A 15528-nucleotide genomic window follows, 5' to 3' on the forward strand; every position below is an offset into this window, starting at 1 on the left:
TTAAGAATATGCACAACCACACCCATTAATTCTAATACCCATATATAAATCCAAACAATTGAGAGTTTATTGAGATGTTATTAAGTGTGGTAGGATATATTGAATTTTAAATAAAATGTTGATGTGACAATTTCTTATTGGATTGTATAAAACATGAATTTTACACCCATTCTTACAAAATTCAAACTCTTCATATAAAAAAAATATATATATATATATATATATATATATTTATATATATCTTTAGTTATTAACAAAAGTTTTTAACAACCTAAGAAAATTGTTAGACATATAGCTTTTTATTTTTTAGAATAATAATAAAAAAAAAACTCAATAATTTTATATATCTTTTGAAGTTTGAACATATGGGGGTAAAATTATTGAGTTTTTTTTTTATTATTATTCTAAAAAATAAAAAGCTATATGTCTAACAATTTTCTTAGGTTGTTAAAAACTTTTGTTAATAACTAAAGAAAGTACTAGTCATATTTGCGCTATATTCCAAACGAATTATTCATGTTTCGAGAAACCCTAATTGTAACTTGACTAGTTCTTCTGAAATATGGCACATATGTCACTAACAATTTTATTAGGTTGAGACAAAGAAAGAAGAAATTAAGGAAACCACAAACTTAGGTCATAGCAAAATAACTTTACAAATTTTTTGAATGAATTGGGCTAGTACACTTCTACATGAACAACAATAAATATCATAAAGATGAATAGAGAAAATTAAGATTATAAATTTATGAATTTATTGAGCAAAACCTAAAGGATTTTATGAGAATACACACACTAAACCAAGTGGAAGTTTGAACATCTTAAGACCCAGTATAACCACCCGGACCCCTAAATAGTACTAGGTGCTGAAAATAAGCTTCACCTATATCTCCTTCATCCTTAACTTGATATTGGTTGACATCTGAAAATGCTTTTGTACTAACAGCATTCACAGCATAATCAGTCTCATTAAATGTTTTAATGAGTCTACAATATGCATCATATCGAGTTGTTTCTAATATGGAAGACCTAGAGCCCATGGGAGGACTAGGCAAATCAGGAGCAAGGTTTTCAGACCCGGACCATTCATTGAACCGTAAAAGGGAGAGGTCCAAGGTTTTTGAGGTCGAACTGAGGTCGAACCGTGATGACGTCATAATTAATTTAATAATTAATTAAAGCCTAAATATAGATATTAAATTTATAAAACTAGCAAAATTGACAATATATCTATATATGTGAGCGAAATTTAATGATTTTCAAGCATATATTTAATAATTAAATAAGAAAGTTAATAAAATAAAATAATAACCATTAAAACATTAAAATTTATGATTAATTTTTTAAGTAAATTTGAATATCTTTGAAGAATTTTAATTATAATTTTTTTTATTCCTTGTAAGAGATGGATAATTTAATTAAGTAGAATAAAATTGTAAAAAAAAAAAAAAAAAAATTGCTAGGGGTTGGACCGCACGGTTCTCACCGGTTCGTGCGGTCCAACCCCGGTTTTAGCGATTCATGGAATTAACAAAAAATCCGGTTCTTTAGGCTTAAAAAACCGGTTTTCATCCCGGTTCCTAGTCCGGTCCGGTTCTGAAAACTATGATCAGGAGGACTATACACCATGGTTTTAAAAACCGAACCAGACATAGAACCGTTTTTTTTTAAATTTTCGGTTCAACCCCGGTTTTTGACCGGTTTTTGGCTGGTTTTTGACCGGTTTTGGGACTTTTAACTGGACCAGATTGGCTCCCGGTTCCCGGTTGAACCGACTGGTCCAGTCCGGTTTTTAAAACCGTGCTATACACCTCTCCTCCCCATTCAACGTAATTAGCACCATCTCCTAAAGCAGTAAATATATTTTTTGGCCAGAATCCGAGTTCTCTTGCATCATTATCAACTTTTAAACGCCAATTTCCATTAGCAGCATCCTGCATTTTGAGGGAAATTTGAAATACACCAAAGGTTGTGATTTTTTCTTCATTAAATAATTGTTTAATCTATAAAGTAGCTTCCTATTCCACACTTACTGTCCATCCAACTTCTATGCTATCCGGACCATTTTGGACCTTTATGCAACCAGAACTGTATTGGGTTCCCACAACTGTTGGATGATAAACGCTAATGATCTAATAACCTCCATGGTACTTTGTGTTTGTATCTGTTGTACCTACTATAGTGATAGGCCATAAACTGAATGACCCCTTGTGATAGAAATTAATTAATTAATTAGCCAAGTTATTAATTAATCAATTTATCATGCAAACGCGTGGTAGTACAAACAAATCACCAATAAACTAATTATGCAGCGGAAAATAAATAACACGGTGATTTGTTTATGAATGGGGAAAACCTAACGGCAAAAACCCCACCGGATGATTTTTAGGTCACCACTCCCGAAACTCCACTATTATCACAACAAGCGGTTACAAGTAAAGGAATCACAAGTACCTTACCAATCTACAGTTAAACCCTTACCCCAATACCCAATTGGACTTGTTCTGTAGTGACAATTCCCCTTTCTAATGCACGGCTCCCAAGTACATGACTAACCAATTTGATGCGTGGATCTCAGTACGCAACTTACTCCTTTGCACAAATCCCAGTACGTGACTAACTCCACAGCAACCCTTTGATTGTTGTAGTTGATTTGCAGCAGCTTCACATGGAAACACCAATAAGATCTTCAATGTTGGTGCAAGAGACTTTGCTTGGTTACAAAACCTAAAGGCGTACAAGAAACGTAGCAAGAACTCTTTCTTTTATCGGAGGAGGCTTAGGGTTTCAAAAAGAAAGCCTTATGAAGCTCTCTAGGGTTAGGTTTTTCTTTTTCCACCTCCTTTAAATAGGAGCTTAATGGGCTCTCCTATTCCAAATAGGTTTACATAAACCTTGGGTTTTCCTAGTCCAATAAGGATTATACAAATCCACAAACCTTGGATTTTCCTAATCCTATAAGGATTATACAAAACCCATAAACAAATAGTTTTTTAGAATAAAAACGTTGTTGGCTATAATCTAAATCTCGTAAGCTCGATAGATCGAGACATCTGTCGAGATTTAATGAATCTCGACAGATCGAGCTTCTGTCGAGGAGGAATCGAGACCTGCAGATTGCACTTTTCTTAAGCAGTTCTTGAGTAATCTTCATGTCTTCAATTTAATCACTCGTAATGATCATTTTGAACCTATTTAGATTTACCCAAATACAAGTAAAGTGCGTTTTTTCAAAAGATATGCCAATTACATAAAAATATGTTCCTAACAATCTCTCCCTTTGGCAATCCATGACAAATCACAAGAGTACATTGAATGTCCTAGAACACATTCTACTCAAGATTATAGAATAAATAAGCCTAGTGTAAAAGATCTAAACCTTGGAAGTTGCTACAAGAAGAAGGTTCGGAATCTTGACTTGGCTTTAACTTGTCTTTCTTGAAAGGCACTAAACAAAACACATCAAGGTACCATGTGGAAAATAATGACAAGTTAAATAAATAAGAAACATGTGTATAAAGAGAGAAAAGAAACAACACATGTGAGATAAAGAGTGAAACACATACATCATCATCTAATATAGAAACAACACATGATGTATGTAAATGGTTACAAAACCAAAAGATACACAACACAAAAAATATATCAATATCAAAGTGTATCAAACTAACTCTCCCCCTAAGTTAGTTACATCAAAAACATTCTTCCCTTTAACATGAGGTTCTCCCCCTAAATCTATTACCCCCCCTGAGGAAAAACATTCAATTCTCAAATTTCTCCCCATTTTTGACATGATTGTCAAAGGGCATAAAAAGCCAAAAGACATGACGAAGACAAACAGAAAACTGACAAAGAGGGAACGAGGAGAACAAGAAACCATAGACCTACAAGAAAAGAAAAACAAGATGCTATGGACACAAAGAAAAAAAAAATGCAAAACAAAAAAAATGAAATGCATGCAAGGGGATCTCTATGGATCGAGAGGTGTCGAGACAGGTGTCGAGAGAACAGAACGTCGACAGATGCAAGTGTCGAGAAGGTATCGAGGAACAAACCAAAGACACAAGAACAGAATCTCAATCGATCGACCAGGTATCGAGAAGCTATCGAGGATGCAGAGCCATTCTCGATCGATCCACCAGGTATCAAGAAGCTGTCGAGATTGCGATAAGAAAAAGCTAAAGAAGCTCAACAGACAGCAAGGTATCGAGGAGGTGTCGAGCTAACTTTTAAAATCAATTTTTCGAGATGTGAAAAACACAGACATGAATGCAATCCAACAAGCAACTCAATCAATGATCCACTCAACATATTAAGCTCTCAAAATCATCTCTCAAAAATAATTTTAAGCACATGGATCTCCAAAAAGAAACACACACACACACACACACTAAACAAGTCTAACCAATTTTATATTTCAAAAACAAGTCACGACAATTTAGTGAGCATACATTAACACATGTAAAACCTTGTGATGGCCAAATCACATTGTACCTACACATGTATCAAGAATAGCAAAAAATATTACGTGTTGTGTGTGAAAAGTATCGCAAGATTGCATAAGTATATACATGTTATGACGATTTGAGATATGAGAAAATCGCTTTAATTCACACACAATCATAACTGCTTGATGGGGACTATCACCTTCGATATACATCTTATAACTCTCACATCTCCTAGAATACACGATTGCAATCATTTTTGATCTTTTTGCTTTTGATTTTTTTCTTTGCATATTTTTCTTTTAAGCATATCATGCTTGGGCATATTAAAGAGAGAAAAGAAATACCCAATGATATTTGACATTTCAATTTTGCTATGCCTAAGCACACAAATGTCATTGACGCTGCATATGCCGAATCATACAGGTGTCATATTATGATTGGCGAGCAACAGTGGTGAGATGGTTATTTATGCCTTTCTCTTAGGATTTTTTAGTCCTTCCCGTCAAAAAGAATGATACGAGTGTTAAGTACAAGAGATAACTTAATCTTACTTATCACTAACAAAAGCCACAAATCTCACTTGCTTAGTTATGCATAGAGATGCTCATCTAAGTTACAAATGATACAAAATTTAGAAGACTTTGTTTCAATGGCCATCCAAGGTACACAAGTACCAATGTACACAAAACACACACTGTTTTTGTATTTTTCTGATTTTTTTTTCTTTTTATTTTTATTTTGAAAACAAAACAAAATAAAAAACTGAACAACCAAACAAAAACAGACAAACAACATGAAAGCATGAAAGAAATATGTATATGCATGAATGCATGATAAAAGGGTGCAGATGCAAATCAAGCATGATAAGAAATCAAGCAAAGAGAGTCCTACTTTAGATAGAAAGAATTAAAGTAGAGGATAAACAGAGAAGACAATTAAGTCTTAGGATCCTTTATCATCCACACAGCACGAGGAATTAGAATTCCCTTGAAATTGAGTCAAAAAGCTCAAAGTTTTTAATAACTCACCAAGAATAGGTACAAAGCCTTTAGATAAAGGATGAGACCTATTTGACACTCGCTTATGAGGAAACAACTTGAAACAATTAGGGCGAGTATGACCAGAACCACCACAATGATGACAAACATGAGTAGTTTTAGAGCTACTCGACTTCCTAGAAGGAGGTCTAACCTTAAAGGTTGACAGAGACCTCAATTTAGGACAATTTGGCCTAATATGACCAATAATATTATAATGATGACAAATGGGGACAAATTCAGAATTTTTATTCAACCTAGGAGGAGTTTTAGACATAGATTTAAAAACTTCAGCGTTAACATCAGATTGTTTACCTTTGTCTATCCTAGCAATATTAGCCTTCAACTCTTCATTATTCCTTTTAAATTAAGGAATATAAAAACATTTTTCTTTTGAGTTAGGCTCAACAACAAGCTTGGCACTAGTTAATTTTTTAACTTCAGTTTTAAATTCAACTAGTTTCTCTTCCAAACTCTTAATTTTGACCACCTGAGATGAAATTTGACTTTTAAAATTCTCATTCAAATTATTGGCTTCATCCAATTTTGAAATCAAATCATCTTTTTCAAGTTTGACCTTTTTAAATTTAGCTTTTAATTTTGTAGAACATTCAAGAGATTTCATACAAAAATTATAAAGCTTGCAATAGGCATCTTGAATATTATCATCATCATTCAAAATAAGATCATGCAAATCAAAACAATCAAGAGTTTCCATGACAACAGGGGTCAATGGATCACACAACAAAGATTAACCCTAATCAGAGTGTGTCTACTCTAATACCACTTGATAGGCCACAAACTGAATGACCCCTTGTGATAGAAATTAATTAATTAATTAACCAAGTTATTAATTAATCAATTTATCATGCAAATGCATGGTAGCACAAACAAATCACCAATAAACTATTTATGTAGCGGAAAATAAATAACAGAGTGATTTGTTTACGAATAGACAAAACCTAACGACAAAAACCCCCACCGGGTGATTTTTAGGTTACCACTCCCGAAACTCTACTATTATCACAACAAACGGTTACAAGTAAAGAAATCCCAAGTACCTTACCAACCTACAGTTGAACCCTTACCCCAATACCCAATTGGACTTGTTCTGTAGTGACAGTTCCCATTTCTGATGCACGGCTCCCAAGTACGTGACTAACCAATCTGATGCGCGGATTCTAGTACGCGACTTACTCCTTTGTATGAATCTCAGTACGTGACTAACTCCACAACAACCTTTTGATTGTTGTAGTTGATTTGCAACAGTTTCACATGGAAACACCAATAAGATCTTCAATGTTGGTGCAAGAGACTTTGCTTGGTTACAAAACCCAAAGGCGTACAAGAAATGTAGAAAGAACTCTTTCTTCTGTAGGAGGAGACTATTTAGGGTTTCAAAAAAAAAATCTTATGAAACTCTTTAGGGTTAGGTTTTTCTTTTTTCACCTCCTTTAAATAGGAGCTTAATGGGCTATCCTATTCCAAATAGGTTTACATAAACCTTGGGTTTTCCTAGTCCAATAAGGATTATACAAACCCACAAACCTTGGGTTTTCCAAGTCCTATGAGGATTATACAAAACCCATAAACAAATAGCCTTTTAGAATAAAAACGTTGTTAGCTATAATCTAAATCTCGTAAGCTCAATAGATCGAGACATCTGTCGAGATTTAATAAATCTCGACAGATCGAACTTCTATCGAGGAGGTATCAAGACCTGCAGATTGCACTTTTCTTGAGCAGTTCTTGAGTAATCTTCATGTCTTCAATTTAATCACTTGTAATGATCATCTTGAACCTATTTAGATTTATCCAAATACAAGTAAAGTGCGTTTTGTTAAAAGATATGCCAATTACATAAAAATATGTTCCTAACATATAGCATATTGTGAAATAATACAGAACAATATTTAAATAAGCCAATTAAAAATTACACTTAAAACAAAATGTATAGTTGTTATAGATGCTATTTCTCCAAAACAAAAAAAGAAGCAACTACAACTACAAACCAAAAAAAAAAAATCATAGTTTAAGGGATAAATAAATAAATAAATAATAAAAGAGAGAACCAATGAGAACTCACATGAGTGCCATGTTTATCAGTAGTGAGTGGATTATATTTTGAGGCATGTATCTCTGTAGCTAATTTTGCTCTTTTGAGATCATCTTTCGTTGTTCTCCTAATGGGAACCAAACCATCTGGACAACCTTTACCATTTAGCCAAAAATTAGATGGGTTTAAATTGGGGTGAAGACTTTTGGTCTATGCTTCCTTTAGGTTGGGGGGGAGGAATCACCTGTATATTAAATACAATACTGAAGTAAGCATTACGTACTTTTCTTTATAAAGAAGGCTAAAAACTTAGAAAAATTTGACATAGTAATGATGGTTTACCGGCAAATCATAAGAATAGTTCATGCAATCATACGTATCCCCGTACTTTGTCTACAAATCACAAAATATTTATTTTCATTATAATAACCGAAACATGATTTGTTAAACATAAATATACACTCAAAAATAAATATAATGGTCGTCTCACCTGAATAGTTTTCTTTGCCAGCTTATTAATATGTATACCTCTATTGCCAAAAACTCCATTACAGCTAAAAGAGAGAAACAGTGTGAACAGAACCAGTAGGACAACGCTTCTAGTTCTAGCCATAGATATGTGATGTATTCCGCTATACCACATTATGCATATGTTGTCAACTATCTATATATATATAGATCAATCTAATTTTGTCAGGTTATGAAATTAATCTAACTAGTCGCAAACCCGTGCTATGCACGGGAACCTACCTATTTGTAAGGTAGATTAAAATAATTTTATAAAAAATTTAAGAAACTACACTCTTGCATGATTTGCTCTTGCATGACTTCAATTTGTGTTACAATTTAAAGAAGAAGCTATTACTTGAACGTGCAATGAATTATAAAAAAATTGTCAGAAAATTTCAGATACTGCAAAAAATAACTCAAAAATCTAGATATTAAAACTTCTGAAAGACCAAAAAATGGGGTACATTTTGAAATTATTGAAATTATTGAAACAAAACAAAATATATGTGACTAAACAATAGAGAGATATAAGAGAAAGATGGGGTACATTTGAAATAATAATTTCAATTATTGCAAGCTTTTTTATCTCGTAAAAAACACTTAAAGAGAGTTTGTGATTCATGCACGAAAATTACATTTTAAAAAATACATGAAAAACCATAAAATAAAATTTTTTTTTAACAAAATAAAGGAGAAGAAAATAATATAAGAAGAGTTTATACCTCTACTCAGCTTAAAAAAAAAAAAGTATATATATATATATATATATATTGGGGTTTGCTTTGCTTTTATAGTGTTCATCATTAACCTTGCAAATTTGGAGATATATTATCAATGTTTGAGTTTGAGTTTAAGTTAGACTTGTTAGAAAGATAGAGTTTCACTTCTTATTAAGTTTGGATTGAGCAAAAATAATTTTGTTTTAAAAAATTGATAATAATGAGTTTGAGTTTAGGTTTAATTTGGACTTGTTAGAGAGATAAAGTTTCACTCCTTATTAAGTTTGGATTATATAAAAATAATTTTATTTAAATATTGTGCTGATGTGAAAAATTGTGAGAACTTCATAGTGTTCGGTTTTATATATATATATATATATATATATATATGGATTACATGCAATGCTCAAAATTTTCCATTTCCACCAAGTTCAATTATGCTATCTTTATTTGTATTTTTTTTTTTTTTTGGTTGTGCAAGGTACACTCATAGTTAACACATCTCCAATACAAAGCTACAAAAATTCACCTCAACACTTTTGATATAGCATTCAGATACAAATAGTGGACTAAATATTGCTAAAATAATCCTAATGAGTTTAATAACTAACTAACCATGAGCATTTCTTCCTATCCTTGGGAAGTGACAGCAAATTTTGGCACTGTTTCCAAAACAGAAAAAAAAAATAAAAAAAAAATAATAATGCTTCACAGATCAACCACACGAGACAGCTTTTAGATCCGGTTCAATAGGAAGTCCCCTCACTTGATAGTTGCTTGGTAAAGAGCATTCTTTGCCTTTGGACGATTAGTCTCAAGAACTCCTGCAACTTTATCAATCTTGCAATGAAGCTTCACAGCTGCAATAAAACGCGAGAGCTCCAAATCAATGAACTCCACAGTTCGGAAGAAAATACTTAAACTTGTCCATTTTCTATCCTTTTCCTGCAGTTTCTTATCTACCAAACAAAAATTAAAACAAAAGGGTCTCAAAGTGTAGAATTACCTTCCAACGCTCCCACCGATTCTAACTCAAAAATTCAGGCACTAACTCAATCCTAAACCGTTCCGACTCAGCCCAACCTTTGCTAACCCCTTCCAAGCAAACCCAATTTCCTTCTTCCCTGACTCGCCGAGTTTCGACCATAGCCGGTCTGAGCCATACCGGACCGACCGAGTCAGACTCAGCCATGAAAACCCATCAGACCCATTTGGGTTTGCAGAAGCTAGAACACGAAAATTGGGTCTGTGGTGGCAATTTTTGGACCTGGGGTTCTTAGGAAGCTTGAGAAGAATGAGAGTTTGAGAGTTGTGTGTGAGTGGAGCTGAAGAAAATAAAAGTGGATTTGGTTTGTATGCGATGCAATGCTTTGCTGTAGGTTTGCCGTGGGTCTGATTGAGGAGGAGATGGTAGGGGATGGCAGAGAGCATCGAGATGGAGCTGGTAGAGTATCGTGGTTTGCTGTAGTTTTTTTTTTTTTTTTTTTTTTTTTAATATGTGCTGACGTAGAAAATTGCGAGAGTTTCAAAGGTTTCGATTTTATATATATATATATATATATATTCGAAAAATCTACAACAAATATATACCTTAACAGTATTGAATAAATAAATTTTTAAAAATCCCAAAATGAGAAAATCGCTCATAATTACATATGATTTGTTTCCATAAAGTGCATGTTTTGGCTATTCAAATTCAAAACGATGTTCTTCTCAAAAAAAAAAAAAAAGTCAAAAATCAAAACGAAGTAATGAAGCCATAAATTCACATGTGCTATAATTTAAAAATAAAATCATAATTAGTGCATAAATTAATTGTTAGTATTTCTTAATTTTCTGTAATATAACAAGAAACTAATTTCACAATCCAAAACGAATTTGAATTCAAAACAGATATAGGTGCCACACGGAAAAAATTATTAAACACGTCGGCATTAATTGCCTTCAATTATGCCCCAAGATAATTGTTATTAAATGCATAATGACTAATTAAAAAACAAACGTTTGTGTGTGTATATATATATAAACACATATAACACCCTTCCAAATATATATACTTTAACAGTATTGAATAAATAAATTTTAAAAATCCCAAAATTAGAAAATCGCTCATAATTGCACGTGATTTGTTTCCATAAAGTGCATGTTTTGACTATCCAAATTCAAAACGAAGTGCGTTTGTTTTTCTTATAACAAAATAATAATAATAATAATAATCGAAACGAACTAGGTGTGTGGGGCCCAACGATTTATGGGCCGAGCCCATTTATTCATGGGGAGCCCTAAGGCCCAAGCCGAAGAGGGCTACAATCCAAACTCAATAACATAAAGCCCAAAATGGCCTAGAGATGTTGCCGAGGATAGTTCAGTCCTCGGCAGACCCAAAATTCCACCGAGAAGAAGGGCAAAAATGATATAGGAACAAGCCTGAAAGAAAATCCAAAATATCTAGGAAAAGCTGCCCTTCCCATGCAAGGCTCTGACCTAACAGAGTCGTATTCGTCAGCTTTATCAACCATCCCCAACGACTTTGGGTTTGGATTGACGGGTCAAGTATCAGTCTTGAAAATGTCGACTCTACACGTGGACGAAGGAAAGTGAATGCAGACTAGTATAAAAGAAAAAATAAGTAATCTAGAAAAGGGGGGCTGGGAAGACTGGCCAAAAAGGAAGGGCTTTCAGTCCATCTCCAGGAGAAAGACTCCAAGGGTGAAGGCACTTTAATCACATATGACACCACAAAAATCCACCGCTGGGTAACTAGGGCCTAGCCTTGCGAATCCACTCTCTACAAATGATATTGTTTGGGTCCATTCACGTGCGAACCCAACACTACTGCGGTTCATCGCGGAACGTGACCCTACAATTGGCGCCGTCTGTGGGGAAGGCTTATGCGTTAGTTCGAGCGGCGGTGGAGTTGAGCTTCTGTCGAACAAGGGTCTACGAGGATGCCTTTACGACCGGCGACGCATTGTTGTTGTTCCGACACAAGTTCCCACTAGGGGCTACCCCTCGTAGTGCCAATGGTATAGCAAGTCTAGGGGCTTTAAACATCAAGTTAGCTTCCCCCACCTTATTCGAGGAGCTAACCTTTAGGAAGTAGGTAAATTAAGAAACGGAACACAAGTTTTGGACAGAACCAAGGCCTTGTATGGTCCTCGGACCCAAGCCTTTGGGGAAACCAACTACTTACAAAGACAATACAAGTTTTGGACAGAACCAAGGCCTTGTATGGTCCTCGAACCCAAGCCTCTGGGGAAACCAACTACTTACAAAGAGAACACAAGTTTTGGACAGAACCAAGGCCTTGTATGGTCCTCGGACCCAAGCCTCTGGGGAAACCAACTACTTACAAAGACAATACAAGTTTTGGACAGAACCAAGGCCTTATATGGTCCTCGGACCCAAGCCTCTGGGGAAACCAACTACTTACAAAGAGAACACAAGTTTTGGACAGAACCAAGGCCTTGTATGGTCCTCGGACCCAAGCCTCTGGGGAAACCAACTACTTACAAAGACAATACAAGTTTTGGACAGAACCAAGATCTTGTATGGTCCTCAGACCCAAGCCTCTGGGGAAACCAACTACTTACAAAGAGAAAACAAGTTTTGGACAGAACCAAGGCCTTGTATGGTCCTCGGGCCCAAGCCTCTGGGGAAACCAACTACTTACAAAGAGAACACAAGTTTTGGACAGAACCAAGGCCTTGTATGGTCCTCGGACCCAAGCCTCTGGGGAAACCAACTACTTACAAGAAAAATACAAGTTTTGGACAGAACCAAGGCCTTGTATGGTCCTCGGACTTAAGCCTCTGGGGAAACCAACTACTTACAAAGAGAACACAAGTTTTGGACAGAACCAAGGCCTTGTATGGTCCTCGGACCCAAGCCTCTGGGGAAACCAACTACTTACAAAGATAATACAAGTTTTGGACAGAACCAAGGCCTTGTATGGTCCTCGGACCCAAGCCTCTGGGGAAACCAACTACTTACAAAGAGAACACAAGTTTTGGACAGAACCAAGGCCTTGTATGGTCCTCGGACCCAAGCCTCTGGGGAAACCAACTACTTACAAAGACAATACAAGTTTTGGACAGAACCAAGATCTTGTATGGTCCTCAGACCCAAGCCTCTGGGGAAACCAACTACTTACAAAGAGAAAACAAGTTTTGGACAGAACCAAGGCCTTGTATGGTCCTCGGGCCCATGCCTCTGGGGAAACCAACTACTTACAAAGAGAACACAAGTTTTGGACAGAACCAAGGCCTTGTATGGTCCTCGGACCCAAGCCTCTGGGGAAACCAACTACTTACAAGAAAAATACAAGTTTTGGACAGAACCAAGTCCTTGTATGGTCCTCGGACTTAAGCCTCTGGGGAAACCAACTACTTACAAAGAGAACACAAGTTTTGGACAGAACCAAGGCCTTGTATGGTCCTCGGACCCAAGCCTCTGGGAAACCAACTACTTACAAGAAAAATACAAGTTTTGGACAGAACCAAGGCCTTGTATGGTCCTCGGACTTAAGCCTTTGGGGAAACCAACTACTTACAAAGAGAACACAAGTTTTGGACAGAACCAAGGCCTTGTATGGTCCTCGGACCCAAGCCTCTGGGGAAACCAACTACTTACAAAGACAATACAAGTTTTGGACAGAACCAAGGCCTTGTATGGTCTTCGGACCCAAGCCTCTGGGGAAACCAACTATTTAAAAGGAAAAACTACGTTACGTGGACCTTAGAATCTCCCCGAGGTAAACTCTCCATTAACAATTGGTTAATTTCTGAATTACATGGATTCTCTAGTTTGCCCTCGGATCCTCAACACCAAAGGGACTAGTACGGAATGGAGCAACATGTTTCCAAAAGCATAAGCGAAGTCATTCAATGCTCGGTCATCCCCTCGGATGAATTATTTAGAATTTGTCGTTCTCAAACAGTATTCTCACACTTATTACAGAACGTTCAACCATTATCTCGGTTAGTTTCCTAAGTCCAACTTACTACGAATTGTTATTATTATGCCTGGTAGTGTCGGCAAATTAGAATTAGTTGGATTGTATTTCACGGGTTCTTGCTTTAAATATCGCCGAGAAGAAACAAACACATGGAGCACACCCATTCACAAAGTGGTGTTGCCAAAAGAACAGTATTCAAAACAAGTAAGTAAGTTTCCATTTTTACTAAAACAAAGAAACAGTACAGCGTACAATGAAAAGCTGGAATCAGCTTATGTCAGAGCTCACTACATAATTGGAAAGGAAGATACAAGAGAATAAAACAAAGCAGAAGAGGCAGTACAGATGAGAGGTTGGCTTCTAAAGCTAACCATATAACCAAAAAGAAAGAAAGATACAAGAGAATAAGATAAAGCCGAGGAAGTAGATCAGAGGAGAGGTTGACTACTGCTCCAAGACCTTATTCTTCCTCAATGCCTTTACATGCCCATAACTCAGGCAACAAAAGAAACCCAACTTGAGCCTCACACCGCTGAAGGAAAGGTGCAGGGAGCCGGAAGTTGAGAAGCCTTCACCAAAAATTTGCCTGCGACAGGGCAGAGACGCTGATGGCGGAGAATCTTTCTTCTGACACACCGAAATTCTGGCATGAACAGAACCTGCTTCGGATTTTGACTAAAAGAGGGAGAAACACCCTTTCCCCTCTATCGAAGTGGAGTATTCTCTTAAATTTATGCTTCCTTTGCCCGTACCTCACTATTCTGAGTCTCAGGAAGACACGGCGCCTCTGTGGCGGAGAGAGTTTCTTCTCCCCAACCCTCGCCTCAAACATGTTATGCTAAGGGGGGATAGCACTGGATATGGGAGTTGTGATTTGGGAGGAAACTGAAGAATTGTTGCGTAGGTGAAGCAACTTTCTCTCCTATTTATTTAAAGAGATAAGGTGGTGGCATTTAATTCACGCAACGTCCCAAGGAACGCTACAGACAAGATGGCTCTGGCTCAATCTCCAACGCCACCTGCAACCATGGGATTAAAGGAGTATCGGGAAGGTGCACCTCGAACATTGGGACGCCAAAAAGTACTGCGTGACCAAAAACTACATAAATACCCTTTAAGTTGTGGGCCTAGTGAATTCGCGGCCCAGGCCCGTTCTGTATGGGGGCCCAGGGACAATGGCCCACGCCGAGGAATAGCCGATGCCGAGGACAACCTCCTGCTCGGCACCTCGCGAAATACCTGAGGAAAGGGAGAAACTGAACTACAGCCTTCTGACTCAAGCCTATGGGGAAACAAACTACCTGGGTGACAAAATTAGGTTTTGGACAGAACCAAGGCGTTGTGAAGTCCTCGAACTCAAACCTATTGGGACGCCCACTACTCGGACGGGGAAAGCCCTCGGCTCAAATACTGTAAAATGTTAAGGCCGATAAAAGTGTTAGGATGATGGCGAGGCGCCCCACTATTTGGTAGCCTATGGGGGCTGTTCATTCTTGCGAGGGATATGTCTTCGGATGATTACTTCCTACACCGCCACCGCATAGAGCATCCAGTTCTAATGTCGGCATTGTTTTGGGTAAGTATCGTTATTCACAGATAGGCATTACTATGTCAAATAATGCTATTAAAGTTATGGTGACATCTTTTTATTAGCAAGTATTTCGGCCTTAGTTGTCATTGATTCAAATGCTATATTATTGTGCCGAGCAGCGCTTGTAAACTTGTAAAAACATAGAAACAGAACATGCGAAGTAAAATAACAACAATTTTTATTAATATGAAAATTTATTACAACGTACAA

General features: G+C 36.5%; 1 protein-coding gene across 1 annotated transcript; it reads right to left on the reverse strand.

Moving 5' to 3' along the window:
* Positions 1-821: 821 nt before the first annotated feature.
* Positions 822-9933, reverse strand: LOC126704888 (uncharacterized). Its single transcript, XM_050403879.1, has 7 exons — positions 9864-9933; positions 9537-9729; positions 8032-8095; positions 7884-7934; positions 7572-7751; positions 1804-1934; positions 822-1062 (listed from the first exon to the last, which is right to left on the reverse strand). The coding sequence occupies exons 1-7, from the start codon at positions 9931-9933 to the stop codon at positions 822-824; spliced, it is 930 nt and encodes a 309-aa protein (XP_050259836.1).
* Between the last annotated feature and the right edge of the window lie 5595 nt (positions 9934-15528).

Source organism: Quercus robur, chromosome 11 (genome assembly GCF_932294415.1).
Source record: "Quercus robur chromosome 11, dhQueRobu3.1, whole genome shotgun sequence".
NCBI lineage: Eukaryota > Viridiplantae > Streptophyta > Magnoliopsida > Fagales > Fagaceae > Quercus > Quercus robur.

What these genes read in the sequence shown, in the direction of transcription:
- LOC126704888 (XM_050403879.1), bottom strand. Translation starts at nt 9,933, where the DNA reads ATGGCTCAGACCGGCTATGGTCGAAACTCGGCGAGTCAGGGAAGAAGG. An exon ending in TGGCAAAGAAAACTATTCAG is followed by an intron (nt 7,935 to 8,031) that starts GTGAGACGACCA and finishes TGTGATTTGTAG; the next exon opens with ACAAAGTACGGGGATACGTA. An exon ending in TGGGGAGGAGAGGTGTATAG is followed by an intron (nt 1,063 to 1,803) that starts CACGGTTTTAAA and finishes TGAAAACCTTGC; the next exon opens with TCCTGATTTGCCTAGTCCTC.